Raw genomic sequence first — 24,790 nt, forward strand, 5'->3', positions numbered from 1 at the left:
TTTCATTTTTCTATTAAAGTATTATTTATTTTATTATTTTGGTAACATTCCTTAATTTACCACTTGTTTATTCAATCCAAAATAAATTTTTGACATTAAAATTATAAACGAAATGTCTAAAATTAAAATTTATTGCTTTTGCAACCAGTTTTTAATATCGTCCAAATTATTTGTCAACCAATTTATATTGCTTTTAACACTTTCCAAAGCTTGATTGCGAGCAATAGTACCAGCTCCAGCTTCGGGATATTTAGTGAAAAATTCATGCATCTCCTCCAACATTGTGGTGGTGGTGAATTTTTCTGTAATGGCCTTAACCATATTACCAAAGTAGCGGTCATTCAAACCGAAACGCTGCTCCAAAGCTACCCAATTTTCACGAATGAATTCCCAAACAATTGGATGTCCCACAGCATTAGCTCCGATATATTGGAGGCAAGTGAAATAATCTTGGGAGCGTACGTAGTCCTCGTTTTCAGCCAACATAATAAATCTAAAGGAACAGAAAATCAGTAGTATGAATGGAGTCTTTGAAGTTATTTATGTTTACCTCTTCAATAGCCATGGTTCCTTGACACCCGATAAACCATACATCAATTTAAGTTTCTCACTGGCATCACTTTCAGCCAATAGAATCTCCCATAATTGATCCCAATGTTTCTGTTTGCCTATACTATGCATACCATAGTAATAGACAATTTCACGTAGATCTGGATCAGGTTTATTGGTGGAGGGATTTTCTAAGAAAGCGGTGAAAAGGCTAGATGCTTGATCTAAACAATCTGACATGCCCAAAGAACAAGCAGCTGTTATAACACTGACCCGTAGACGGCTACAAGAAATATTTAATAGTTCAAATTTCAACATTCTCTTTGACATCTTTTTATTTTCTTACTTACTTCTTTAAATGGTTATTCTCATCAACATTCCAGCTAACCTCTTGGTATATCTTACTAATAAGTTGGCGAGCATACAACAAATAATCCATATAGATATCTGTTCTCATGAGATTGTCTTGAAGGGCTTGTAATTTTGTGGCAGCCACATACCAAGGAACAAAATCTTCTTCATTTTCCAAATATTTGGTCATATTCAATGCAATTTCATATGAGACTTGATTAGCATCGGCCAAAGCGAATACATCATTCAGCAAATGAGCACGATCTGCAATTTGGAATTTTGCTGGATTTGTGACCATTTCGGTAATGATTTCTTGCCACATTTCCGTTTCGTAATTGACACGATAATAACCAACCTGATGGCTATTGAACTTCAACCATTTTGTACTAATTGGAACGGCTACTGTAATCGATTGTTGCTCAGAGTTGAACCATGTACGTCTCACAGTTGCATCTTCATCGTAGAAATAGGTTAAGGGAATAGACCATTTGTAGCTAGAAGACAGAAAAAGTGATTGAGTGATGGAAACTGAGTTAAGATGGCTTCCCTAATTAAAGGGTGATTCTTTTGAGGTTAGGATTTTCATGCATTAGTATTTGACAGATCACGTGGGATTTCAGACATGGTGTCAAAGAGAAAGATGCTCAGTATGCTTTGACATTTCATCGTGAATAGACGAACGATCTGCCACAACGTCGAATTTTCAGTGAATGGGCCCTAGAAAAGTTGGCAGAAAATCCGCTTTTTTATCGACAAATTTTGTTCAGCGATGAGGCTCATTTCTGGTTGAATGGCTACGTAAATAAGCAAAATTGCCGCATTTGGAGTGAAGAGCAACCAGAAGCCGTTCAAGAACTGCCCATGCATCCCGAAAAATGCACTGTTTGGTGAGGTTTGTACGCTGGTGGAATCATTGGACCGTATTTTTTCAAAGATGCTGTTGGACGCAACGTTACGGTGAATGGCGATCGCTATCGTTCGATGCTAACAAACTTTTTGTTGCCAAAAATGGAAGAACTGAACTTGGTTGACATGTGGTTTCAACAAGATGGCGCTACATGCCACACAGCTCGCGATTCTATGGCCATTTTGAGGGAAAACTTCGGAGAACAATTCATCTCAAGAAATGGACCGGTAAGTTGGCCACCAAGATCATGCGATTTGACGCCTTTAGACTATTTTTTGTGGGGCTACGTCAAGTCTAAAGTCTACAGAAATAAGCCAGCAACTATTCCAGCTTTGGAAGACAACATTTCCGAAGAAATTCGGGCTATTCCGGCCGAAATGCTCGAAAAAGTTGCCCAAAATTGGACTTTCCGAATGGACCACCTAAGACGCAGCCGCGGTCAACATTTAAATGAAATTATCTTCAAAAAGTAAATGTCATGGACCAATCTAACGTTTCAAATAAAGAACCGATGAGATTTTGCAAATTTTATGCGTTTTTTTTTTTTAAAAAAGTTATCAAGCTCTTAACAAATCACCCTTTATTTGCAATCATAGGATAGCATCCCATCATAAAATACTAAAATTCATGAAATTCGTTATATAGCCACTAGAGCATTCATTGAACTAAAACAGACAAAATTTCTTTAATTATAAATTTGAGGAAAATAATCGGCTTCGGCCGAGCTCAAATAGCTACAAGCTATTTCAGGCTCACTTTGACTATTAAGTCCATTGTGCACCGCAGTGGTGAACTCCTCTCTTATCACTGAATGCTGCCCGATTCTATGTTTAGCTCCCTTTAAAAGCCGAGTCCGAACGGCGTTTCACATTATGGTGAAACACTCAATCTCCAACATTACTGAGAGGGGATAATCCACCGATAAAACAATGTTTGGTGTTTGGCCTAAACTGAGGTTGAACCCATGCCCCTTTGTATGAAAGTTGGGCAAACTAACCATTGCACCCCTGTGGCACCCACGATATCCACTAGAATCTGAAGAAAATGATTGATGTGTTTGAACTGCGCACTGTCAACATTAAAACAGACAGAGAAAATATTTTTTTCGCAACTAAAAAAAGTTTACTTGGATCCAAGGATTTTGAATATAAAGAAAAATAAAGAAATTTTTAGCGACCTATCTGGCTTTAAATCTAGGACCAATAAAATTAGGATACAAATCTCATTTATCAAATTTTCAATCTCTTTTCGTGGTTTATTACTAAAGATACTCTAGTACAAACAAATGCCAGTTTAAAAATCCAAATTGTAACGGGTACTTCAAAGTAAAAAATGTTTTCTTAATTCCAACAAAACTTTACACCAAAGACGCTAAATCCTCAAAATAAGTCCTAGCCTATATTTGAAGCGTTTTTATCTTAAATCTAAAGTTTCAATATTTCAGTTAATGTAAGGACAATTTCTTTAAATCAAAAATGTGTTTCTTTACTTTAAGGAAAATTAGCTCTAGCTCAAAGACATGTGACTTTAAGGGAGGGACGCAAATTTACAAAATTTGTATCCAAAATTTAATGAAAAAAAATTTTGAAGTAAAGATTATAAACTTTATTTTAATTAAAATGTCATTATTTTAAAGAAATTTGTCCCAAATGTTTTGTAAAATGCGCATCCTAAAATTTAGGTTACGTAATCTTTAATATCACGTAAATATTTTTTTCAGTGCCAGCTTTGAAACTTTGATCAGATCACGTAGATGAGACTACAGTATGCAATTCAAACACTGAAAATTCCATGTGTAGTTCAACAAGAGAGACTTCGAATTCTAAGTGTTCGACCTGTGATCGCTAAAAATTTCTGTGTAACTAGGAGATACTTGGTATTACATCAATAACATATGGCAGCAGTTATAATACTCCTAAGATCAACTTTTTATCCAATTTCCAATACTTACTTAAACTCAGAATCATCGAAAACCTTATAGTAATCCTCAAAGTTGGAGAAGAATCGCTTTTGTGTCAATTCAAAAGTTGTAGCTGAAGCTCTTTTAACATTGATTACTGGGAAACCCATTTGCTCAGTCCAAGTACGCATCATAAGTCTATGAATTAAGAAATCATACATTATCATTATGGAATAATAGTAATAGCGAAATTTTATCTCACTTCACATCAAATCCAGGATCAGTATTTTGTACTTCCGTTAGGAAATCATCGGTTATAGCATTTTGATATTGGAATTTGATTAAATAGTTTGTAACAGCTTCTTCGAATCTTTCAACACCCACAATATCTTCCAACATACGAATTAATGAAGCACCTTTATCATAACTGATAGTATCAAATATTTCACTTATTTGAGCTGGAGTTTCTACTGTTTGAATAATAGGATGAGATGCTGGAGTTGAATCGAAATTCATCACTGAGTGTAAAGCTGTTACCAAAAATTGATCCATCTAAATGAAAAAGGGGAAACTACTTTAATTCTAAATATATAGAAGCTTGATGTATAACTTACCAAACCCCAATCATTATAAATGGCATCGATACCCTTGTACTGCATAAATCGGGCGAAACCTTCATTTAGCCATAAATCATTCCACCAATTCATAGTTACTGCAAAACCAATAAATTAGTTTCTAATCCAGAATAGTTTTAATTATTTATTTACCTAAGTTTCCAAACCACATATGGGCCAATTCATGGGCTATGACAAGGGCAATACGTTGTTTATTCCAGGTGGAACTGTAGCTACGATCGTAAAGTAAAGCTGATTCACGATAAGTAATTAAACCCCAATTTTCCATTGCATTTGAAGAGAAATCCGGAATAGCTGCCATATCTGAAATTCACAAATAAACTTTCTTTATGACGATCATTAAACAATCCATGATACACCTACAAAGTTAAAAGAATTATTGCATAAACAATGTCCAAGTACATCGAACTGTCAGACTTGTTGCGATTACACTCAAAAAAAAAAGTGAACCCTCTATTTCACTAAAGCCAATTTAACTTTATTTTAGTTCATGGAATTATTATGTTTGGAGAAAGTTTCCTTTACTCTAATAATTTTTTGTGTCCGTTAGTTAAATTAACTAAAACCGAGGAAAAAAATATACTCAAATGAAGTATAAAGATTAACTAAATTCGTGTCTTCTACAAAATAGTTCAGAATTTCTTTAAATTTGTAAATTTTACCAAAAATTTGTTAATCATGAACTTCGTATATCACTAATGACATTCTTGCAATTTTTAACTCCAAGTTTTTCTTTCAAACTACAAAATTTTCTTTAACAAGTGAAAAAACTTAGTTATGTCTAATAAATTTTCTTGAATTTGTCGAAAAATATTTACTTATTTTTATGACATCGGCGTGATGCCAACGTTTGTAATAATGTTTAGTTAAAATTTTCTACAAATATTCAGAATTGTCTAAAGTTAACCGAAAGTTTTCTTCCTGGTGGGTTCACTGTTTTTTCAGTGTAGATAGATTAGCATTGAATGTTTTAGTATAATTCGTATTTAAACAAACAAACGTAATTTTAAATCATCCTCGAACCCTATTATTTGAATACTCTTCTTACCTAATTTTGGTAGAGGGTATGCCACCTTATAATTCTGGATGAAATATTCCGTTACTGCTGCTGCCGTATCTGCAGCAAATACCGTCTTATCCAATTGATGGGCTGTGGCAAAAATTTGTATTTCGAAATCTTCACCATATTCAGCATTAACTGGGCGTTTGGTGCTAACGAAATCCGATATTATGAAACATGCCAAATAGGTGCTCATTTCAACACTCTCTGCAAAATTAACTTCAATATAATCACCCGCTAAGCCTGTACTCTAAAAAAATTAGGAAAAAAGTTAAATTATTTATCATTTATCAAATTTATTTCATTCTTAATAAATTATACCTCAACATTCATATTCGACAATGCATGATAATTGTCACCGCTTGGAGATACCAAAGTTATACGGAACTTAGCTTTCATATTGGGCTCATCAAAACAAGGGAATGCCTGACGAGCATAGCTGGGTTCAAATTGAGTAGTTGCAATATTTCTGAAAAAAAATATAGAATACATATATGATACATCCTTATACGAGTAGTAGCTTTGGGAACACGGCTATTATACAAAGTTTTTTGTTTCAATAGAATGTAGATACGACTTGTAATTTCATTATATGTTCTTGTATTTAATATGACAACGGACAGTATCTTCAAAGATTTAAAACAAAAAGATAGCAACTACGGGAAATAACAACACCACTATTTGCATTGAGCTCCTTCACAATTTTTCTAGTTGTAATTTGAGAATTTGTTTAATTTTCATGATCACGATGGTTTCTAAAGTTTTGATTATTTTGAACTGTGGTCTACCGAAAATATCTCTGCTAAAACGCGTGAAATTTTTCGTATTTGGTGGTAGCTGAACAACATTAAACGATAATTTTTTGCCTGTCATTTTAAAATTAAAATTTACTTATGTAATTTTACTAGTAATACCATACACTGAAAAAAATATTGTCGTGAGGTCAAAGATTTCATGTCTTTAAAATACGAATGCAAATTTTGCTTAGCATAGAAGATGCATTTCTCTAGTATAAAGTTTTTTTCCTTGACCAAATGTCGATAAACTTTTCAATGAAGTCGTATTGTCCTTATAATTAAGTGATTTGATTTAAAAATGGATATCATAACATGAAAGAAAAAATGTTTGGGCTAAGGTCAACTTGACTTGAATAATTTAGAAAAAATCTCTAAATTTAATGAAATTGTCTTTAAATTTGTTGTCTTTTTGCATCTTGACTACAAAGCAAAAAATCGTTCAAATATAGGACATGTTTTTCAACACTTTATTTTAAAGACGCTTTTTACTTGAAACACAGCATAATTTCTACTAGAAGTCGAATTTGGAAAATAAAGTCGTCGTTAACTTGTTTTTAAAGGACTTTGATAGCATATGAAGAAAAAAAGCTGAAAAAGCGAAAAATTCAAATTTGCTTCCTAGAAGCAAGTACACAAAACCCGACTTTAAAAAAGAATTGTGTCTTAAAAGTATCCTTACTTGTATTCTCCGCTTCTTTGGCTCGGAATCAATACCAAATTTTTTAAAGTAAAGACAAAATCTTTGGGTATGCTTTTTTGTTCAGTGTATTAATGGGTTAATTTACCTATAAAAGCCTAACTATGGCGATCTTAATGAAGGCGACCAGATTTTTGAGAGATATTCCCAACATTTCGTACACAGAAACAAAAATCACCAAAATATTTCCAATTAAAAAGTTAATTGAAGTTGAAAAATTTTTTCAATTAATAAATTAATTGATACAATTAACTTTTTAATCATGATAGAAACATTAAGTTAATTAAGTCAATGATGGAAAATTTAAAAATTTTTAATTAAAAAAATAATCAAATTCGGAAGACTAATTCAGTTAAAAAAAGTGCTGATTTTTTTTTTAAATTTTTAATTAAAAATGTATTTCAAACAATCATTTGTTAATCCAAATAAAAACTCTAAGCCAATTCAGAAAGTAATTAAAAATAGTTACCTTTTTTAATTGATAATTTAATTGAGTTTTGCAATCAACATCAATTAAATTTTTAATTGAATCAATTAAAAAATTAATTGAAATTTGCTGAAAAAATCAATTAATTTTTTAATCAAGAATTTTTTCTATGCCCAATTAAAACTGTGATTGATACTATCATTTTCGTGATTGAAGACATTTCAATTAAAAAATTAATTGGATCAATTTATTTGGTGATTATAATTTGATATTGGCGCCATATTATGCGGATGAAAGATATATTGTAGACACGTCAAGTAAAGGATGGGTCCCGCCTGAGGCTTTTTTATACCTCGATAAAAAAAAAGGTCATTCAGAAAGAAAGTGCCTTTCCTGTGTTTTATCACTGTTATAGAAGGGCCAATATCAAAGCTATTGATTGTACAAACTATTCAGACAATAACTTAAGATTCAGCACTAGCATATCAAATAGAGACCTACTTTCCTCTAATAAACCTGTACCAAAACAGTACTGGTGGCTAATGAATTAAAATTTATATTTTAAATCCTTTGCTTTTAAACTTCTGACTTAACCTTTAAAAATAAATCTAAACGTGATGTTTTTTGCAATTATTTTTCATTACAAAAAATTTGCAATAGATTTACAAACATGAAAGAATAAAACTAATATCAAAAATTTTCAAATAAAAATTTCAACCATAATTATTGTACTCGAGAGCCCGACTAGGGTACTAAGTATTAAGAGACTAAATATTATATACTATTGTTTATTGTAGTTATATATTATATAGTAAATTTTGAATAAATAAACATGACAAAAAAAAAATACATATAATAATTGTATGCATATCAATTTATATACACCCACAAAATTAATAGAGAAAAGTTTACTTGATTCAAGCCGTAGCGGTGTCAAAAGTACGGTAAGTACGGATTTTCTAAATCCAAGAAGAAAATTCTTAATTTAATCCCGAAAATATTAAGTCCAGATTTCTTAATTTTAGAAATTTTCAATCGTGTTTGTGCTTGTTTTAAGTACGGGAAGTGCTTGATTTAAGCATAGTGAAACTCTATTTAATCCTCATCTGTACTTGATTCAATCCGCATTTAAGCTTACATTAAAGCCAATAGCGCTTAACTTGAGCCAAAATGAACTTGTTTTAAGCGGATTGAAGGCTTGGATTAATCTTTTTTATTCTTGAATATAATCCTACTATTCTTGATTCAGGAACGATCTGTTCTTGATTTAATCCCGAACCGTATTCGATGTTATTTTATATGCGCTTTATTTTAGTGTGCTTTGTACTTGTTTTAATCTCAATGTGCGCTTAATTCCCATAAAGTAAAAATTTGTTCATATATTTTTAAAATATTTTTTATTATTCTTTTTTTATATCGATACATACATTTGTAATGAAAAGTAAAATATGTAAAATAAGAAACTGCATTATAGAAATAATACACCTAGGTGAAGAAGTAGTTACATAGATTTATAATATAGGTAATTGATTCAAGTACAAAATACATGTTATTAACCTCTTCACCTCTTCATTGCAGCCAAATTTTTTCCCTGCGAGCATCCTTTTGAGGTCTGAGACCAAGAAAAAGTCGCTGGGGGCCAGATCTGGAGAATACGGTGGGTGGGCAAGCAATTCGAAGCCCAATTCATGAATTTTTCCCATCGTTCTCAATGACTTGTGGCACGGTGCGTTGTCTTGGTTGAACAACACTTTTTTCTCCTTCATATGGGGCCGTTTTGTCGCGATTTCGACCTTCAAACGCTCCAATAATGCCATATAATAGTCACTGTTGATGGTTTTTCCCTTCTCAAGATAATCGATAAAAATTATTCCATGCTCATTCCAAAAAAACAGAGGTCATTACTTTGCCAGCGGACTTTTGAGTCTTTCCACGCTTCGGAGACGGTTCACCGGTCACTGTCCACTCAGCCGACTATCGATTAGACTCAGCAGTGTAGTGATGGAGCTATGTTTCATCCATTGTCACATATCGATGGAAAAACTCGGGTGTATTACGAGTTAACAGCTGCAAACACCGCTCAGAATCATCAACACGTTGTTGTTATTGGTCAAATGTGAGCTCGCGCGGCACCCATTTTGCTCAGAGTTTCCACATATCCAAATATTGATGAATGATATGACCAAGACGTTCCTTTGATATCTTTAAGGCCTCTGCTATCTCGATCAACTTCACTTTACGGTCATTCAAAATCATTTTTTGATGTTTTCGTCGGTAACCACCTCTTTCGGGTGTCCACTGCGTTCACCGTCCTCCGTGCTCATTTCAACACGCTTAAATTTTGCATACCAATCAATTATTTTTGATTTCCGTGGGGGCAGAGTCCGGAAACTCATTATCAAGCCAAGTTTTTGCTTCCACCGTATTTTTTCCCCTTCAGAAAACAGTATTTTATCAAAACACGAAATTCCTTTTTTTCCATTTTTTTTGTTCACAATAACAAAAGTTGCTTCACAAAAGACGCTCTATCTCACAAACTAATTGACTTACAGACGTTAAATTTTGACACGAATCATTTGAAGGTTGGTACTATATAAAAATAATATGCATTTAATACTAGCGACGCCATCTATGTGTCAGACCGGGGACTTATCAGCCAACCTGTCATCCCCTAATCTGACAAAACACTTCTCTTCATCTGTTATGCGCTTTACAGACTATCAGTTATTCCGGACGACAGTGCTCGTGTCGAACATATCTCATATATTGTGCACATTATAAGTTAAGTCCGAAGGCATAATCGATACTGCTGCATGTTTGTGGGATCGATAACACATTTACCGATTATTTAGTCATCGCCGACAAGTCGTATCGATCCGACACACTGTAAGATTCTTTACAAACACCGACATTCCGTCCGGAATAACTGATATTCTGTAAAGCCCATTATAGGCACAAAAAGCTATTGCCGTTTGGTACACATTCTCTAAGAGCCTTCTTTGTTGTTTGTTTTTAGACAACAGTGCCTACTTTTAGGCAAACATTATAAATGAGCTATTAACGCATGTGGTGGACAATCATTTTATGATTCCCATACTTTTAGGCAAAAAAATTTCTTCCCCAGATAAGCTTGGTGAAAAGAGGTGAAATCTATTCATGTTCTGATTTGAATTAATAGGCTCTACACATTACTATCAAAATCTACAATTTCGAGATTTGAAATCTACTTTTTATAAGGCAAATGACAGTTGAAATCTAGTAAAAGTGGATTTTAGAAGTGTAATGTGTATGAGGTATAAAAAAGATACACAGAAAAAATATTTCCGTAGTTAAACTAACGCTAAATTTAACTTATTTTTATTGGAAAAAATTTATTTGCTTGTAGTTAAAATATTTCCGTAGTTAAACTAACGCTAAATTTAACTTATTTTTATTGGAAAAAATCTATTTGCTTGTAGTTACATTTTATTATTTTTACCGAAATTTTCCACAGCTCAATGAAATCTTACTTTTTTTAAGTATGTCTCAAAAATTTTATGAACTAAACGTAAGTATAAAGTTCAATGATCGTACACATAAGTTCAATATGAACTAAAACAAATGAAAATTTTCATACGATTCCCAAAAATAGTAAGAATGAACTACTGTATGGTTAAAATGGTCTTTTTTCTTCTTTACTTTTAGTTAATTTTTTTCTTTTATGAGATGAGGTAATTTCGTGAACTGCAGTTAAAAAGTACAACAGGGTATTAAAATTCCCTGGTTTTAACAACGCTTTGTGGAAATCTCAAAATGTGGAGTAAAATTTAGTTCAATTTTCGTGCGTGGTAGTACATTCTTCCTATAAAACAGTTCACTTTTTTCGGTGTAGGTTATGCATCAAAAATGGCTCATTATGTGTCAACTGTCTGTTTTTTATACCCTTCACCACTACTGTGGTACAGGGTATAATAAGTTTGTGCATTTGTATGTAACGCCAAGAAGGAGTAATCATAGACCAACCTTTTAGTATACGGATCGGCTTAGAATTAAATTCTGAGTCGATTTAGCGATGTCCGTCTGTCTGTCTGTCCGTCTGTCTGTCCGTCTATCTGTCCGTCTGTCTGTCCGTCTGTCTGTCCGTCTGTCTGTCCGTCTGTCTGTCTGTTGATGTATTTTTGTGTGCAAAGTACAGCTCGCAGTTTTAGTCCGATTGTCCTAAAATTTGGTATAGGGTCCTGTTTCGGCTCAAAGACGATCCCTATTGATTTTGGAAAAAATCGGTTCAGATTTAGATATAGCTGCCATATATATTTTTCACCGATCTGGTCATAATTGGCGTGTATATCAACCGATCTTCCTCAAATTCCGTACATCCGAATATTTTATGAGTCTCGAAAAACTTGCAAAATATCAGCAAAATCGGTTCAGATTTAGATATAGCTCCCATATACAGCTTTCGCCCGATTTACACTCATTTGCCCACAGAGGCCAATTTTTTGCACCGATTTAGTTGAAATTTTGCATAGGGAGTAGATTTAGCGTTGTAACTATGCATGCCAAATTTGCTTGAAATCGGTTCAGATTTGGATATATCTCCCATATAAAGCTTTCGCCCGATTTACACTCATATGACCACAGAGGCCAATTTTTAACTCCGATTTAGTTGAAATTTTGCACAGGGAGTAGAATTAGCATTGTAGCTATGCGTGCCAAATTTGGTTGAAATCGGTTCAGATTTAGATATAGCTCCCATATATATGTTTTTTTGATTTCGACAAAAATGGTCAAAATACCAACATTTTCCTTGTAAAATCGCCAATGCTTAGTCGAAAAGTTGTAAAAATTACTCTAATTTTCCTAAACTTCTAATACATATATATCGAGCGATAAATCATAAATAAACTTTTTCGAAGTTTCCTTAAAATTGCTTCAGATTTAAACGTTTCCCATATTTTTTTTTTTACTAACATTGTGTTCCACCCTAGTGCATTAGCCGACTTAAATTTTGAGTCTATAGATTTTGTAGAAGTCTATCAAATTCTTCCAGATCGAGTGATATTTAAATGTATGTATTTGGGACAGACCTTTATATATAGCCCCCAACACATTTGACGGATGTGATATGGTATCGAAAATTTAGATCTACAAAGTGGTGCAGGGTATAATATAGTCGGCCCCGCCCGACTTTAGACTTTCCTTACTGGTTTTAATATACAAAAATCAAATTGTGTTGATTTCATTCTTTTTCCATCTCTTCTTGATAGTTTGTTTACAAGTTTAGCTATGATATGGTGCGTTTTTTCAGTTAGGCTAATCGTTAAATAATCAAATTACTGCAACTTTACATTTTTATATGCATCACCACGTGAATTTGCGTTGGTAAACAAATCATTAATCCTAGTTTAAGAAAAATGTTTAACTAATTTTATGTAGAGGCATGAATTATAGAAGAGTTCAAAATAATAATTTTCACCTGATTTTCATAATTTTCTTGGAAATTGATCTAAACTTATGTTAAAAACTTGTTGCAAATTACAAGCTACATTACGAGGAATATTGCACACCGTTCCGACAAAATTATAAACAGAGAAACCTCTACTTTGGTATGGATACTTCTCAAAATTGGACACCTCCCAAATGTGGACACAACACAGGCGACAGTTGGTGTCCGCTACTAAGAGGTTTCACTGTATTATATTATTATCATTAATATTTAGCTTACCTTTTTTGACCGCTGGGATTTGTGTAAGAACTACTGTATAAACCGACAATTTTACCAGTCATCTCTCCTTCAAATATAATGCCCAATCGAAAACTGGCATTGGTGGTAAGTTTTTCACTCATATTAATCACAAGGAAATCTCGATCCACATCAAAATCATAGCTGTCAACTTTGGCACTTCCACTCGCAACATAGACACTGGTTATTTTCAATTTATGTGAGTGCAAAATGATTTGTTGTGTTTCCTCCAGGACGCGAATCGTAATGATTTCTTGTCCTGAAAATTTACCAGTACTGACATCGGGGTGCAAGTACAAATCATAATATGTTGGTTTCACATCACCAGGCAAACGATAGTTAATCTAAAAGTTAAGAAACAAAACAAAATGAAATAATAACAGAACATAGTGATATCAAATAATTTTATTACCAAAAAAACTTAAATTGCTATAAGTGCTTAAGTGGCTATGATGGTATGGGTCACCTATTCCAAAATTCAAAATTTGTCAATATGGGCCTTTGCATTAATTTTATTAAAACATTTTTTGAAACTCGAGAAAATTTAAAATTGATGTTTAATATGGTTATTATTGGAAATTTATCAATATTTTTTGTTATTAGGGAATTGTGTAACAGTTACCGATTTGAAATAAAATTCTTAGTTTATGGCTCTTGGATATGGTTTCGATAAATCAATACGAGTAATTGATTGATATCTTATCACCTAAATATTTTGCCATTCTTGGGATATATTTAATGAGGTGGCAATCAATGTCGATTTTTTAATGGTTTTATGATATCAGCAAAGAAAGAAGGTTGACTCCTAAAGAAGAATAACATTTACAAAAGCAATTTTAGGGCGGATATTTTAGAGGAATATGTAGATGTTTTTTAGACCATTAAATATGCAGTAATAAATAAAGTCGTAGACTTATTTGTAACTGGCCAGAATATATTGCTTTATATCCAGTTTATGATATGATAGTTAGAGTGAAGCAATGTGGCATAATAGGGGACAATATTAATAATTTCATTTGGACTACAGTTTTAAAATAAACCCCTCCAAACATTCTGCGTGTCTTAGGATGATTGATCATGATGTTATGTTCTCACTTTTATAACTCATTTTCCAGATTATTTTCTTAATAATTCAAGATTGTGTGATGAAACTCATTCTTAGTAATTTATTTTACCAGTTTTTATCGATGGTATAGTGAATACAACCGAGATCGTAGTTCGCTTCAAGACGAATTTGATAATTGTATTTCAGTAAACATGCAATAAAATTTTAGGTTAGGTTAAAGTGACACCCCGATTAAGTTTCAGGCTCACTTAGACTATTCAGTCCATTGTGATACCACATTAACTAAAAGTACCTATTACGTACATATGGACACTTCTAGTTTTAACCGCTGAACCTTCTCGGTTATTTTCTTCTGTCGAACCAACCAGATTGTTCCAAAAACATTAGCAGACTGCTTAAGTTAACGTTTTTCAGGTCCGCTATATGCCCCTAAAATTCGCTTACGCCTTACACAAAATGCAGGACACTCACACAAGAGGTGTTTAATTGATTCCTATTCCTCCGCATCATGACAGCTCATAAAACAGTCATTATACTTCATTACAAAATCCCCTATCTGGCAGCGACCCGTTATAGCAGATATCAGGAGTGATATCTGACGTCTCGAGAACACTAGTGTGCGGTTTAAGTTTAAATGGGGCCATATTTTCTTGGTGTCGTTACAACCCTTGCAATTCTCCCATCGAACATTTACCATCATAACAGCCTTCTCACGCAGTAAGAGCTTGCACCAACAGATTCAAGTTCCCCTGGAATATGTAAGGTAGTCCCTAGCCTTGCTAACTCATCCCCTTCGCAATTCTCCGGTATGTTCCTATGGTCAGGCACCCATATTAGGTGAATATTGTGCTGCTCAGCCATCTCGTTGAGAGATTTGCGGCAGTCGATGGCCGTTTTCGAGTTAAGGAACACAGAGTCCAAGGATTTTATTGCAGGTTGACTGTCTGAATATATATTAATGCCAACATTTTTTGGAATATTACTTCTCAGCCAATGCGCCACCTCTTATTGCTGATATTGCAGCATGAGAAACACTACAGGTATTGGTTAATCTTTTCGCTATTCGAAGTTCCAGATCTTTAGAATATACTCCGAAACCCACTTGTCCATCCAATTTGGGGCCATCAGTGTAGAAATCTACACTGAAAAAAATATTGACCTAATATGGAATATTATGCAACTTAAATATTAGGACTCAAAATTTACACAATGCTAAGGACAAAATTCTTTAAAACAATGAAATTTTAATTAAAAAAAGTTTATAATCCTAGCTTCAAAATTTTTTTTCTTTAAATTTAGGACACATATCTTGAAATTTTGCTCTCTCTGCTGAAGTTTTAGATCTTTGAAGTAAGGCAAATTTTCCTTAAAATAAAGAAAAACATTTTTAATTTAAAGAAATCGTCTTTAACTCAACTGACATATTGAATTTTTAAATTTAAGATAAAAACGCTTCAAATATAGGCTAAGACTTATTTTAAGGATTTGTATCTTTGGTTTAAAGTTTTTTTAGCATTAAGAAAAATGTTTTTACTTTGAAGTACCTGGCATCATTTGGATTTTGAAATTGGAATTTGTTTGTACATAAATACCTTTATTAGTATATCGCAAAAAGAAAATAAAAACTCTATGAATGAGATCAGTATCCAATTTTAATTTTATTGATCCTAGATCTAAAGCCAGGGAGGTCCGTAAAAAATTTCTTTATTTTTAAGAAGTTGCATCTTTGGCTCGGAATCAATACCAAAATAAAAACTCGATGAATGAGATCAGTATCCAATTTTAATTTTATTGATCATAGATTTAAAGCCAGGGAAGTCCGTAAAAAAATTCTTTATTTTTAAGAAGCCGCATCTTTGGCTCGGAATCAATACCAAAATCCTTAAGGAAAGGTCAAAATCTTTGGATCCAAGTAAACTTTTTTTTGAGTGTATATATCGTTTATTCCCCGGGGTCTGTGTGCACCACACCTCACAGTTGGGAATTAGAGTTTCAAACTTTTTGTCGAAAAGTGGTTTCGCCAAAATGTAATCCACTACGTTAGGTACATCTGGCATTATTTTGAGGGCCGAACTGCGGCCTTACCTTTTTTCCGACCACAGCGATAGATCGCGCAACCGCACAGCCATTGTTGCAGCTGACTATTTGGCCAAAATGTCTAAAGGCAATACATGCAGCATGACATTAAGGGAATCTGTTTCTGTCTTACTGAATGCGCCTGAGATACACAAGCACGCCATACGATGAACTTTGTCTAAACTTGTCGGCTGCTGAAGTTCCGGCCACTAGACTACAATACTATATAACAGGTTGGCTGATAAGTCCCCGGTCTAACAAAGAAAAACACATTTTTTTTTATCAAAATTCGTTTCTATTATTCAACATAGTTCCCTTCAAGAGCTATACAACGATTATAACGACCTTCCAATTTTTTGATACCATTTTGGTAGTACTCCTTCGGTTTTGCCTCAAATTAGGCCTGTTTTTTTGCCGCAGTTTCGACCTTCAAACGCTCCAATAACGCCATATAATAGTTACTGTTGATGGGTTTTCCCTTCTCAAGATAATCGATAAAAATTATTTCATGCTCATCCCAAAAAACAGAGGCCATTACTTTGCCAGCGGACTTTTAAGTCTTTCCACGCTTCGGAGTCGGTTCACCGGTCGCCGTCCACTCAGCCGACTGTCGATTGGACTCTGGAGTGTAGTGATGGAGCTATGTTTCATCCATTGTCACATATCGACGGAAAAACTCAGGTGTATTACGAGTTAACAGCTGCAAACACCGCTCAGAATCATCAACACGTTGTTGTTTTTGGTCAAATGTGAGCTCGCGCGGCACCCATTTTGCACAGAGCTTCCGCATATCCAAATATTGATGAATAATATGACCAACACGTTCCTTAGATATCTTTAAGGCCTCTGCTATCTCGATCAACTTCATTTTACGGTCATTCAAAATCATTTTGTGTCCTCCGTGCTCATTTCACCGGAAACTCATTATCAAGCCAAGTTTTTGCTTCCACCGTATTTTTTCCCTTCAGAAAACAGTATTTTATCAAAACACGAAATTCCTTTTTTTCCATTTTTTTCACAATAACAAAAGTTGCATCACAAAAGACGCTCTATCTCAAAAACTAATTGACTTACAGACGTCAAATTACACGAATCATTTGAAGGTTGGTATTATATAAAAATAATATGCATTTAATACTAGCGACGCCATCTATGTGTCAGACCGGGGACTTATCAGCCAACGTGTTATAGCCAATGCACAATTTTCAGTTTTCGTCCCCACTTTTTTCCTATTACCTCTTTACACGGGTACAAAGCTACCGTGGCTTTTCTCGTCCTTTCTTCAATGTTTAGCTTAAAGTTCAGCTTCCTGTCCAAAATAACATCAAGGTATTTTTCACACTCACCAAAGTGAATTTCAATACCCCCTAAGGATATGGGCTTAACCGTGGGAGTTTTGCGATCTTTGCAGTACATGACTAGTTCTGTCTTTGCAGGATTTACCCCAAGACCATTCTCTTTCGCCCATTTCTCAGTCATCCGGAGGGCTCTCTGTATAATATATCTGATTGTGGATGGGTACTTTTCCCTGACTGCTAGAGCCACATCATCTGCGTATGCCACCATTTTTATCTTTTCTTTTTCTAGGGAAACCAGAAGGTTGTTTATAGCAACATTCCAAAGAAAAAGTGATAGAACACCTCCTTGGGGAGTGCCTCTGTTCACATACCTTTGTATGTTTGCTTGTCATAGTGTGGCTAAAATACGTCTCCTCATTAGAAGTTCGTCTAACAGCTTAAGTATGCCTGGATCAACATTCAAAGTTGTCAGTCCATTTAATATCGAGCTTGGATGGATGTTATTGAATGCCATCGACGATGTCTAGAAATGCCACGATTGTGTATTCATTTACAGATAGTGAGCTTTCAATAAGATGTACACTTAGAGAAGGAATATGATCACCTCAACCATGTTTCGAAAGCAAAATGTTATTTTTGGACGGAGAATATGTAACATGTTTGCGGCAACCATGTTATTTTCTCAAAAAGCATATGTCTGACTTCGGCAACCATGTATATGTTTGCCGAGAAAACAACATTTTTGCGAAAAAATGTTCCATGGTCACCGTCCAAAAATAACATTTTGCTCTCGAAACATGGTTGAGGTGATCATATTCCTTCTCTGCGTGTAAATATCAAGAGTTTATAGAAATAAAAAAATAGATGAACATTTTGAAATTGCCACAAACGGTATAACTGGAATGAGTCCTGTGATAGGTCCTTAAGAGGCAATTTGCACAATTTCAAATTAATGGTGGCAATGAAATGGCTCTTATTATTCAGCATATTATATAGCACATGTATATCACTGGTTAAGGTAAATTGTAAGCACGATTGCCATAGTTTGAAACAAAATTTTTTAATGTTTGGTAGGTTGATAGAATGTGTAGTCTCCCGATAGATTTTTTAAAATATTCTCCACCGGTAGGGATATTTAAAAGTTCGCTTTCATAAATAAATATGTTTAATGTACCAACTTTACAAAATCTCGCTACGCTTACAGTAATGATCCTATATTCACTTTACTCACCTCGTTTTTATTCTCCACAGATTGTGAATTCGAAGCAGGAACAATATTTGCAATGCAAAGTCCAATTGAGATAGTCAAAATGACACAACACAAGGATAATTGTACCATTTTGAAATGTCGTTGATTTTTGGGGTAATTTTAAAATGTTCTGCCGGTCTGTTGCGCAGACCATATGCGACTAAAATAATTTCCCAAAATATTTTCATCAATACACCATCATCATAAAAATTTCTATTGAACATAAAATATTTTTTTTCGATTGTTTTCACTTTTGATATGATATCCAACATTTGATATTTGTTTATTGAACGTTATGTGATAGCATGTTGCTATTTTGGAATAATTTTAAGTGAATTGTCGAAATCTTAACCTGAGATAAGTTTCATGAGGGTACTTATATAGCCATTAACTTGCAATATGATTAAGATGTGATTCTTAATTTTCAATTAATGGTGGCAAAGAAATTGCTCATATTATTCAGAGTATAGCATATATCACTTATTAGGGCGAATTGTGAGCATGGTTGCCATAGTTAATAGAATTCTACAAAAACTTGTAGATTTTTTAGTGCTTGGTAGATTGATAGAATTCTTAGCCTTTTGGTAGATTTTTCAAAATATTCTCCTTCGGCGAAGAGATTCTTTAATTTATTTTTGACGAATTTCAGCACAGAGAAATGGGAATTAATTAGAATAGTCTACTTGTATTTACAGGGTGGCTGATATGCAATGCAACAAAATAAAACGATAAGTTTTTTTTTATTTTTTATTTATTTATTTTATTTATTTATTTGAACGTAAAACGTTATAAAATTCGTGTATTCAAATTTTAATTTGGCCTCAGCGCCTATCGGCTATTTAGAGGCTCGTTGGCAACAAAATATAATAACGAAACAAGAGAAAAAAAATAATAAATTTAATACAACATTATAAGAATAAATACAATGCTATTAAATGATCTTCATTACATGTTATATGTTAAACGAGGAGTTCATCAATAGAGTTATAAAGAAATGTTTTCACCCTTGATTTGAAAAGAGAGAAACATGTTAATGATTTTATCTCATTGGGCAAATTGTTAAAATTTATTGAGCCCGCGTACTCAATTCTTTGCTTTGTCGTTTCTGTTCTATTTTATTGTTCAAAAACAAACGTCCAAAGTGGAAATATTTTTTCGGACGAAATATTTGAGATGAAGATTTTAGTCCACAGAATTGTTATGTTTTGAGAAAGTTTTCTTGACTTTAATAATTTTTTGTTTACGTTAATTAAATTAACCAAAAAAAGAGGGAAATTATACACAAATGAAGCAAAACGATTTACTACACTAGTGTCTCCCACAAAATAATACAGAATTTCTTAAAATTTGTAAGTTTTACCAATAATCAGCCCATCATGAACTTAGTATGGTACTAAAGACATTTTTGCAATTTTTAACTCCAACTTTTTCCTTCAAACTTCGAAATTTTCATTAAACGCTCACACTGTAAAAGGGTACACGCAGAGAAGGAATATGATCACCCCAAAGATGTTTCAAGAGCAAAATGTTATTTTTAGACGGAGAAACTGGAACATGTTTATCTCAAAAATGCCATTTTCTCACCAAAAATATACATAGGTTTAGGTTTTGGTTAGGTGGCAGCCCGATATATCAGGCTCACTTAGACTATTCAGTCCATTGTGATACCATATTGGTGAACTTCTCTCTTATCACTGGTGGCAGCCCGATATATCAGGCTCACTTAGACTATTCAGTCCATTGTGATACCACATTGGTGAACTTCTCTCTTATCACTGAGTGCTGCCCGATTCCATATTAAGCTCAATGACAAGGGACCTCCTTTTTATAGCCGAGTCCGAACGGCGTTCCACATTGCAATGAAATGAAGCTTTGAAACTCTCAGAAATGTCACCAGCATTACTGAGGTGGGATAATCCACCGCTGAAAAACTATTTGGTGTTCGGTCGAAGCAGGAATCGAACCCGCGACCTTGTGTATGCAAGGCGGGCATGTTAACCATTGCACCACGGTGGCTCCCAAAAAAAATATACATGGTTACCGAAATTAGATATATAATTTCTGAAAAATAACATGGTTGCGAAAAGCATGTTGCATGTTTCTGGTTCGAAAATAATATTTTGCTCTTCAAACATTATTAGGAAATCATATTCTCTGTGTGTACAATGCGAGCATTTAGGCAAGGAGAGGACAAAGTACTTTATTTTGGGGGCTAAGTGCTAATTTATAATTTTCCTTTACAAGGCTAAGAAATAAAATATTGACAACACTTTCTACAGAAATAAAATTTTAACAAAATTTTCTATAGAAATAAAATCTTAACAAAATGTTCTACAAAAATAAAATTTTGAGAAAACTTTCACAATGGACTGAATAGTCTAAGTGAGCCTCAATCTTAATCGGGCTACCACTTTAACCTAACCTAACCTTCTATAGAAATAAAATTTTGACAACATTTACTATTAAAATAAAATTTTGATAACATTTTCTATAGAAATACAATTTTGACACATTTTTTTAGACATAAAATTTTGATAAAATTTTCTATAGAAATTAAATTTTGACAACATTTTCTATAGAAATAAAAATTGCTAAATAAAACTGACAAAATTTTCTATAGAAATACTTTTCCTCTGTTTATAGTTTACTCAACGAATGGTTTTAAACACCAAATTTTCTATAGAAATAAAATTTCGCAATAAAAGATTTTTTGTTTGGTAGTTTTTTGGACTAAGTTTTTTGCTGCAGAGCCTATTTTTTATTTAAAATTGGCAGTTTTGGGAACGAAAGCGTCCTAATTTGGGGACAAGAGTCAGAAAAAACTATCAATACTGGACAGTTATTTTCTTGCAAGCAAACAACTCCTTGGCTTTCTCCAGTCTAACTTTTGCACCAGTAAGCTCTTGAACTTTTTGGCTTTAATGCTTGGAAAAATTATGCACAGAAAAAAGTAAACTGTTTTATAGCAAGAATGAACTAGCTCGTGCGAAAATTTAACTATTTTTTACTCCACATTTTGAGATTTTCACAAAAGGAAATTTTCATTGGGCTCTTTTTCCATTAAAAATAAGTTAAAATTAGCGTCGGTATCGAAAATAATAAATTTAAATCGCTGTATGTTTTGTAATCTTTCATATTAGACCAATGTTTTGTTTTCACGATACCATACACGCAAAGAAACACGAAAACGTTTAGAAAACGTGTACCGAAAACATTTTCTGTTGTTAGAGTTTTTTGAATTGCTTCGAAAATTTTAAAATTTTTCACCAATATAATAATTTTTTACAATAACACAGTCCATTTCGTTTATATCAAGCACTGTTCTTTTCTGACTTTAAGTCTTTAATAAGACACATTTTACAATTTCATAGTAAAAATTTAATATAGTAGTATGTAATCTGAAATATATGTAAAAAAAAAAAACTTTTTGGTGTTCGGTCGAAGCAGGGATCGCACCCAGGACCCTTGGTATGCTAGGCAGACGTACCAACCACTGCTCCACGGAGCCCAACTAAATGTATATTTCTGTTAAATAAAATTTGTTTAATCGGCTCGTGGGCGCCGCAAACTATGCTATATACACCGAAAAAAAGTGAACTGTTTTATGGGAAGAATGAACTACCTCACACGAAAGTTGAACTAAATTTTACTCCACATTTTGAGATTTCCAGAAAGCGTTGTTAAGATCAGGAAATTTTATTGCCCTGCTGTACTTTTTAACTGCAATTCACAAAATTACATCATCTCATAGAAGAAAAAATTAACTAAAAGTAAAAAAGAAAATCGTTGGCGCCAAATCAATCAAAGACCATTTTAATCATACAGTAGTTCATTCTTACTATTTTTGGGAATCGTATGAAAATGTTCATTTGTTTTAGTTCATATTGAACTTATGTGTACGGTCATATAACTTTATACTCACGTTTAGTTCATAAAATTTTTTAGACATACTTAAAAAAAGTAAGATTTCATTAAGCTGTGGAAAATTTCGATAAAAATAATAAAATTTAACTACAAGCAAATAATTTGTTTCCAATAAAAATAAATTAAATTTAGCGTTAGTTTAACTACGGAAATTTTTTTCTGTGTAAATATAACTTATAACGATAATTGTCTTTTGATGGCAATAACAGCTACGTAGCCCAGTGAATAGAGTGTTGGCTTTTAAATTCCATGGTCCGCGGTTCGATTCTCCGTCCAGGCGAAAGGTAAAATTTAAAAAAAAATTGTAAAATCGAATAGTTTCTTCTACATTGTTTGTATTACAGAAAAAGGTGCTAAGAACAAAAAAAAAATCTTGGAAGTGAGAAAGGTGTGAGGAAAAATGCAATTAGCCAGAAACGATTGTTTTTTTGAGTTAATCGTTATGAAATTGGTTTTACATCCTGGAAAAGAATAAACATTTATCACAAAAAGTATATACTTTTCTTCCAAAAAAAATTCCTTACAGCGAAAAGCAAATGAAAAACGATCTAAAATTTCGTTTGTCAGGAAAGAATTATTCTTTTTTGCGTGTAAGTACCATAATTTCCAAGAATTGAATCCATGCGATCCATGGTGTAGATAGCTAAAATCCTTGAAAGAAACAACATACATATATTTTATTCAAATATCTTTAATATTTCTCAACTTATTGCCAAGCAATCAATGTTTATGCAACCAATTGGTAACCTCTTCCAAATTACTCTTCAACCAATTAATATTATATTTAACAGTTTCCAAAGCTTGTTTACGCGATGCAGTGCCTGCTCCAGCTTCAGGATATTTATCAAAGAACTCAGTCATTTCCTCATATTTGGTCTCTGTAGTGAAACGTTCCGTGATCGCTGGAATCATGCGACCCAAATAACGATCGTTCAAGCCAAAGCGCTTAACCAAATTAGGCCATTCTTCGCGAACGAATTCCCAGACCACAGGTTCACCCACAGGATTTGCGGCAATATACTGAATACAATTGAAATAATCCTGACTACGGATGTACTCTTCATTCTCAGCTAAATCAATGTATCTGAAAAGGAATTGAAAGAATACAGATGCGTTAGTAGCAACAGATTTTTATATTATGTGTAGACCCTTTTACCTCTTAAGCAACCATGGGACTCGAACAGCGGACAAACCATACATCATCTTTGTCTTTTCACTGGCATCCTGTTCAGCCACAAACAGATCCCACATTTGTTCCCATTGCTGTTGTTTGCTCACAGTTTGCATTCCATAGAAATAAACAATTTCACGAAGATCTGGGTCGGGTTTATTCTGGACGGGATCAGCTAAGAAGGCTGTAAAACGTGTAGAAGCTTGGGCCAAACAATCTGGTAAACCAAGAGAACAAGCAGCGGTGATCACACTGACCCTCAAACGACTTGAAAAAAAGAAATTTTTTATGTCCAATTATTTCCTAAATCTTTCAAGATTGATTCATACTCTTACTTCTTCAAATGATTATTGTCATCGACATTCCATGTAACTTCCTCATAAACCTTGGCAATAAGGCCACGAGCATAGCTCAAATAATCCATATAAGATTCAGTTTGCATGAGATTCACTTGAAGAGCTTGTAATTTAGTGGCAGCCACATACCAGGGTACAAAATCAGTTTCCTTTTCCAAATACGTGGTCATATCCAATGCAATGCCATATGCAATTTGACTACCATCAGCCAAGGCAAAGACATCATTCAGCAGATGAGCACGATCGGCAATATCGAATTTTGTGGGAGTAGCTACCAAATCATTTATGATTTCATGCCACATCGATTCTTCATAATTGATACGATAGTAGCCTACTTGATGGCTATTGAATTTCAACCATTTGGTTTCAATGGGAACGGCTACGGTCACAGATGCTTGATCATGATTGAACCATGTTCGGCGCACAGTAGCATCATTATCATAGAAATATGTAAGAGGAATAGTCCATTTGTAGCTAAAGAGAAGAGAAGGACATCAATTATGGCTAAATTAAAATCAATTAGTAGGCAAAAATATGTTCCTCTTTTGGCAGAAGGGTTATCCGGACCATAGAAAATATATAGAGGATTGACAGAGACACCAATA

The 24,790-nt window shown here is 33.5% G+C and overlaps 2 protein-coding genes across 2 annotated transcripts in view; both read right to left on the reverse strand.

Annotated features, from left to right (window-relative positions):
* On the reverse strand, positions 1–18,874 carry LOC142224016 (glutamyl aminopeptidase). The gene is made up of 11 exons (XM_075293831.1): positions 18,717–18,874; positions 13,028–13,389; positions 5,724–5,871; positions 5,391–5,652; positions 4,475–4,645; positions 4,322–4,419; positions 3,970–4,259; positions 3,759–3,905; positions 900–1,394; positions 551–832; positions 1–493 (listed from the first exon to the last, which is right to left on the reverse strand). The coding sequence occupies exons 1-11, from the start codon at positions 18,822–18,824 to the stop codon at positions 130–132; spliced, it is 2,727 nt and encodes a 908-aa protein (XP_075149946.1). The 5' UTR covers positions 18,825–18,874; the 3' UTR covers positions 1–129.
* Positions 18,875–23,329: 4,455 nt separating this feature from the next.
* Positions 23,330–24,790, reverse strand: part of LOC142236513 (uncharacterized) — a 34,229-nt gene continuing 32,768 nt past the window's right edge. The window contains exons 21-23 of the mRNA XM_075307740.1: positions 24,165–24,659; positions 23,815–24,096; positions 23,330–23,742 (exon numbers count right to left, since the gene is read on the reverse strand). Coding sequence (XP_075163855.1) covers positions 23,379–23,742; positions 23,815–24,096; positions 24,165–24,659 — 1,141 coding nt within the window. The 3' untranslated portion in view covers positions 23,330–23,378. The remainder of the gene's footprint in view (positions 23,743–23,814; positions 24,097–24,164; positions 24,660–24,790) is intronic.

Source organism: Haematobia irritans, chromosome 1, assembly GCF_050003625.1.
Source record: "Haematobia irritans isolate KBUSLIRL chromosome 1, ASM5000362v1, whole genome shotgun sequence".
NCBI lineage: Eukaryota > Metazoa > Arthropoda > Insecta > Diptera > Muscidae > Haematobia > Haematobia irritans.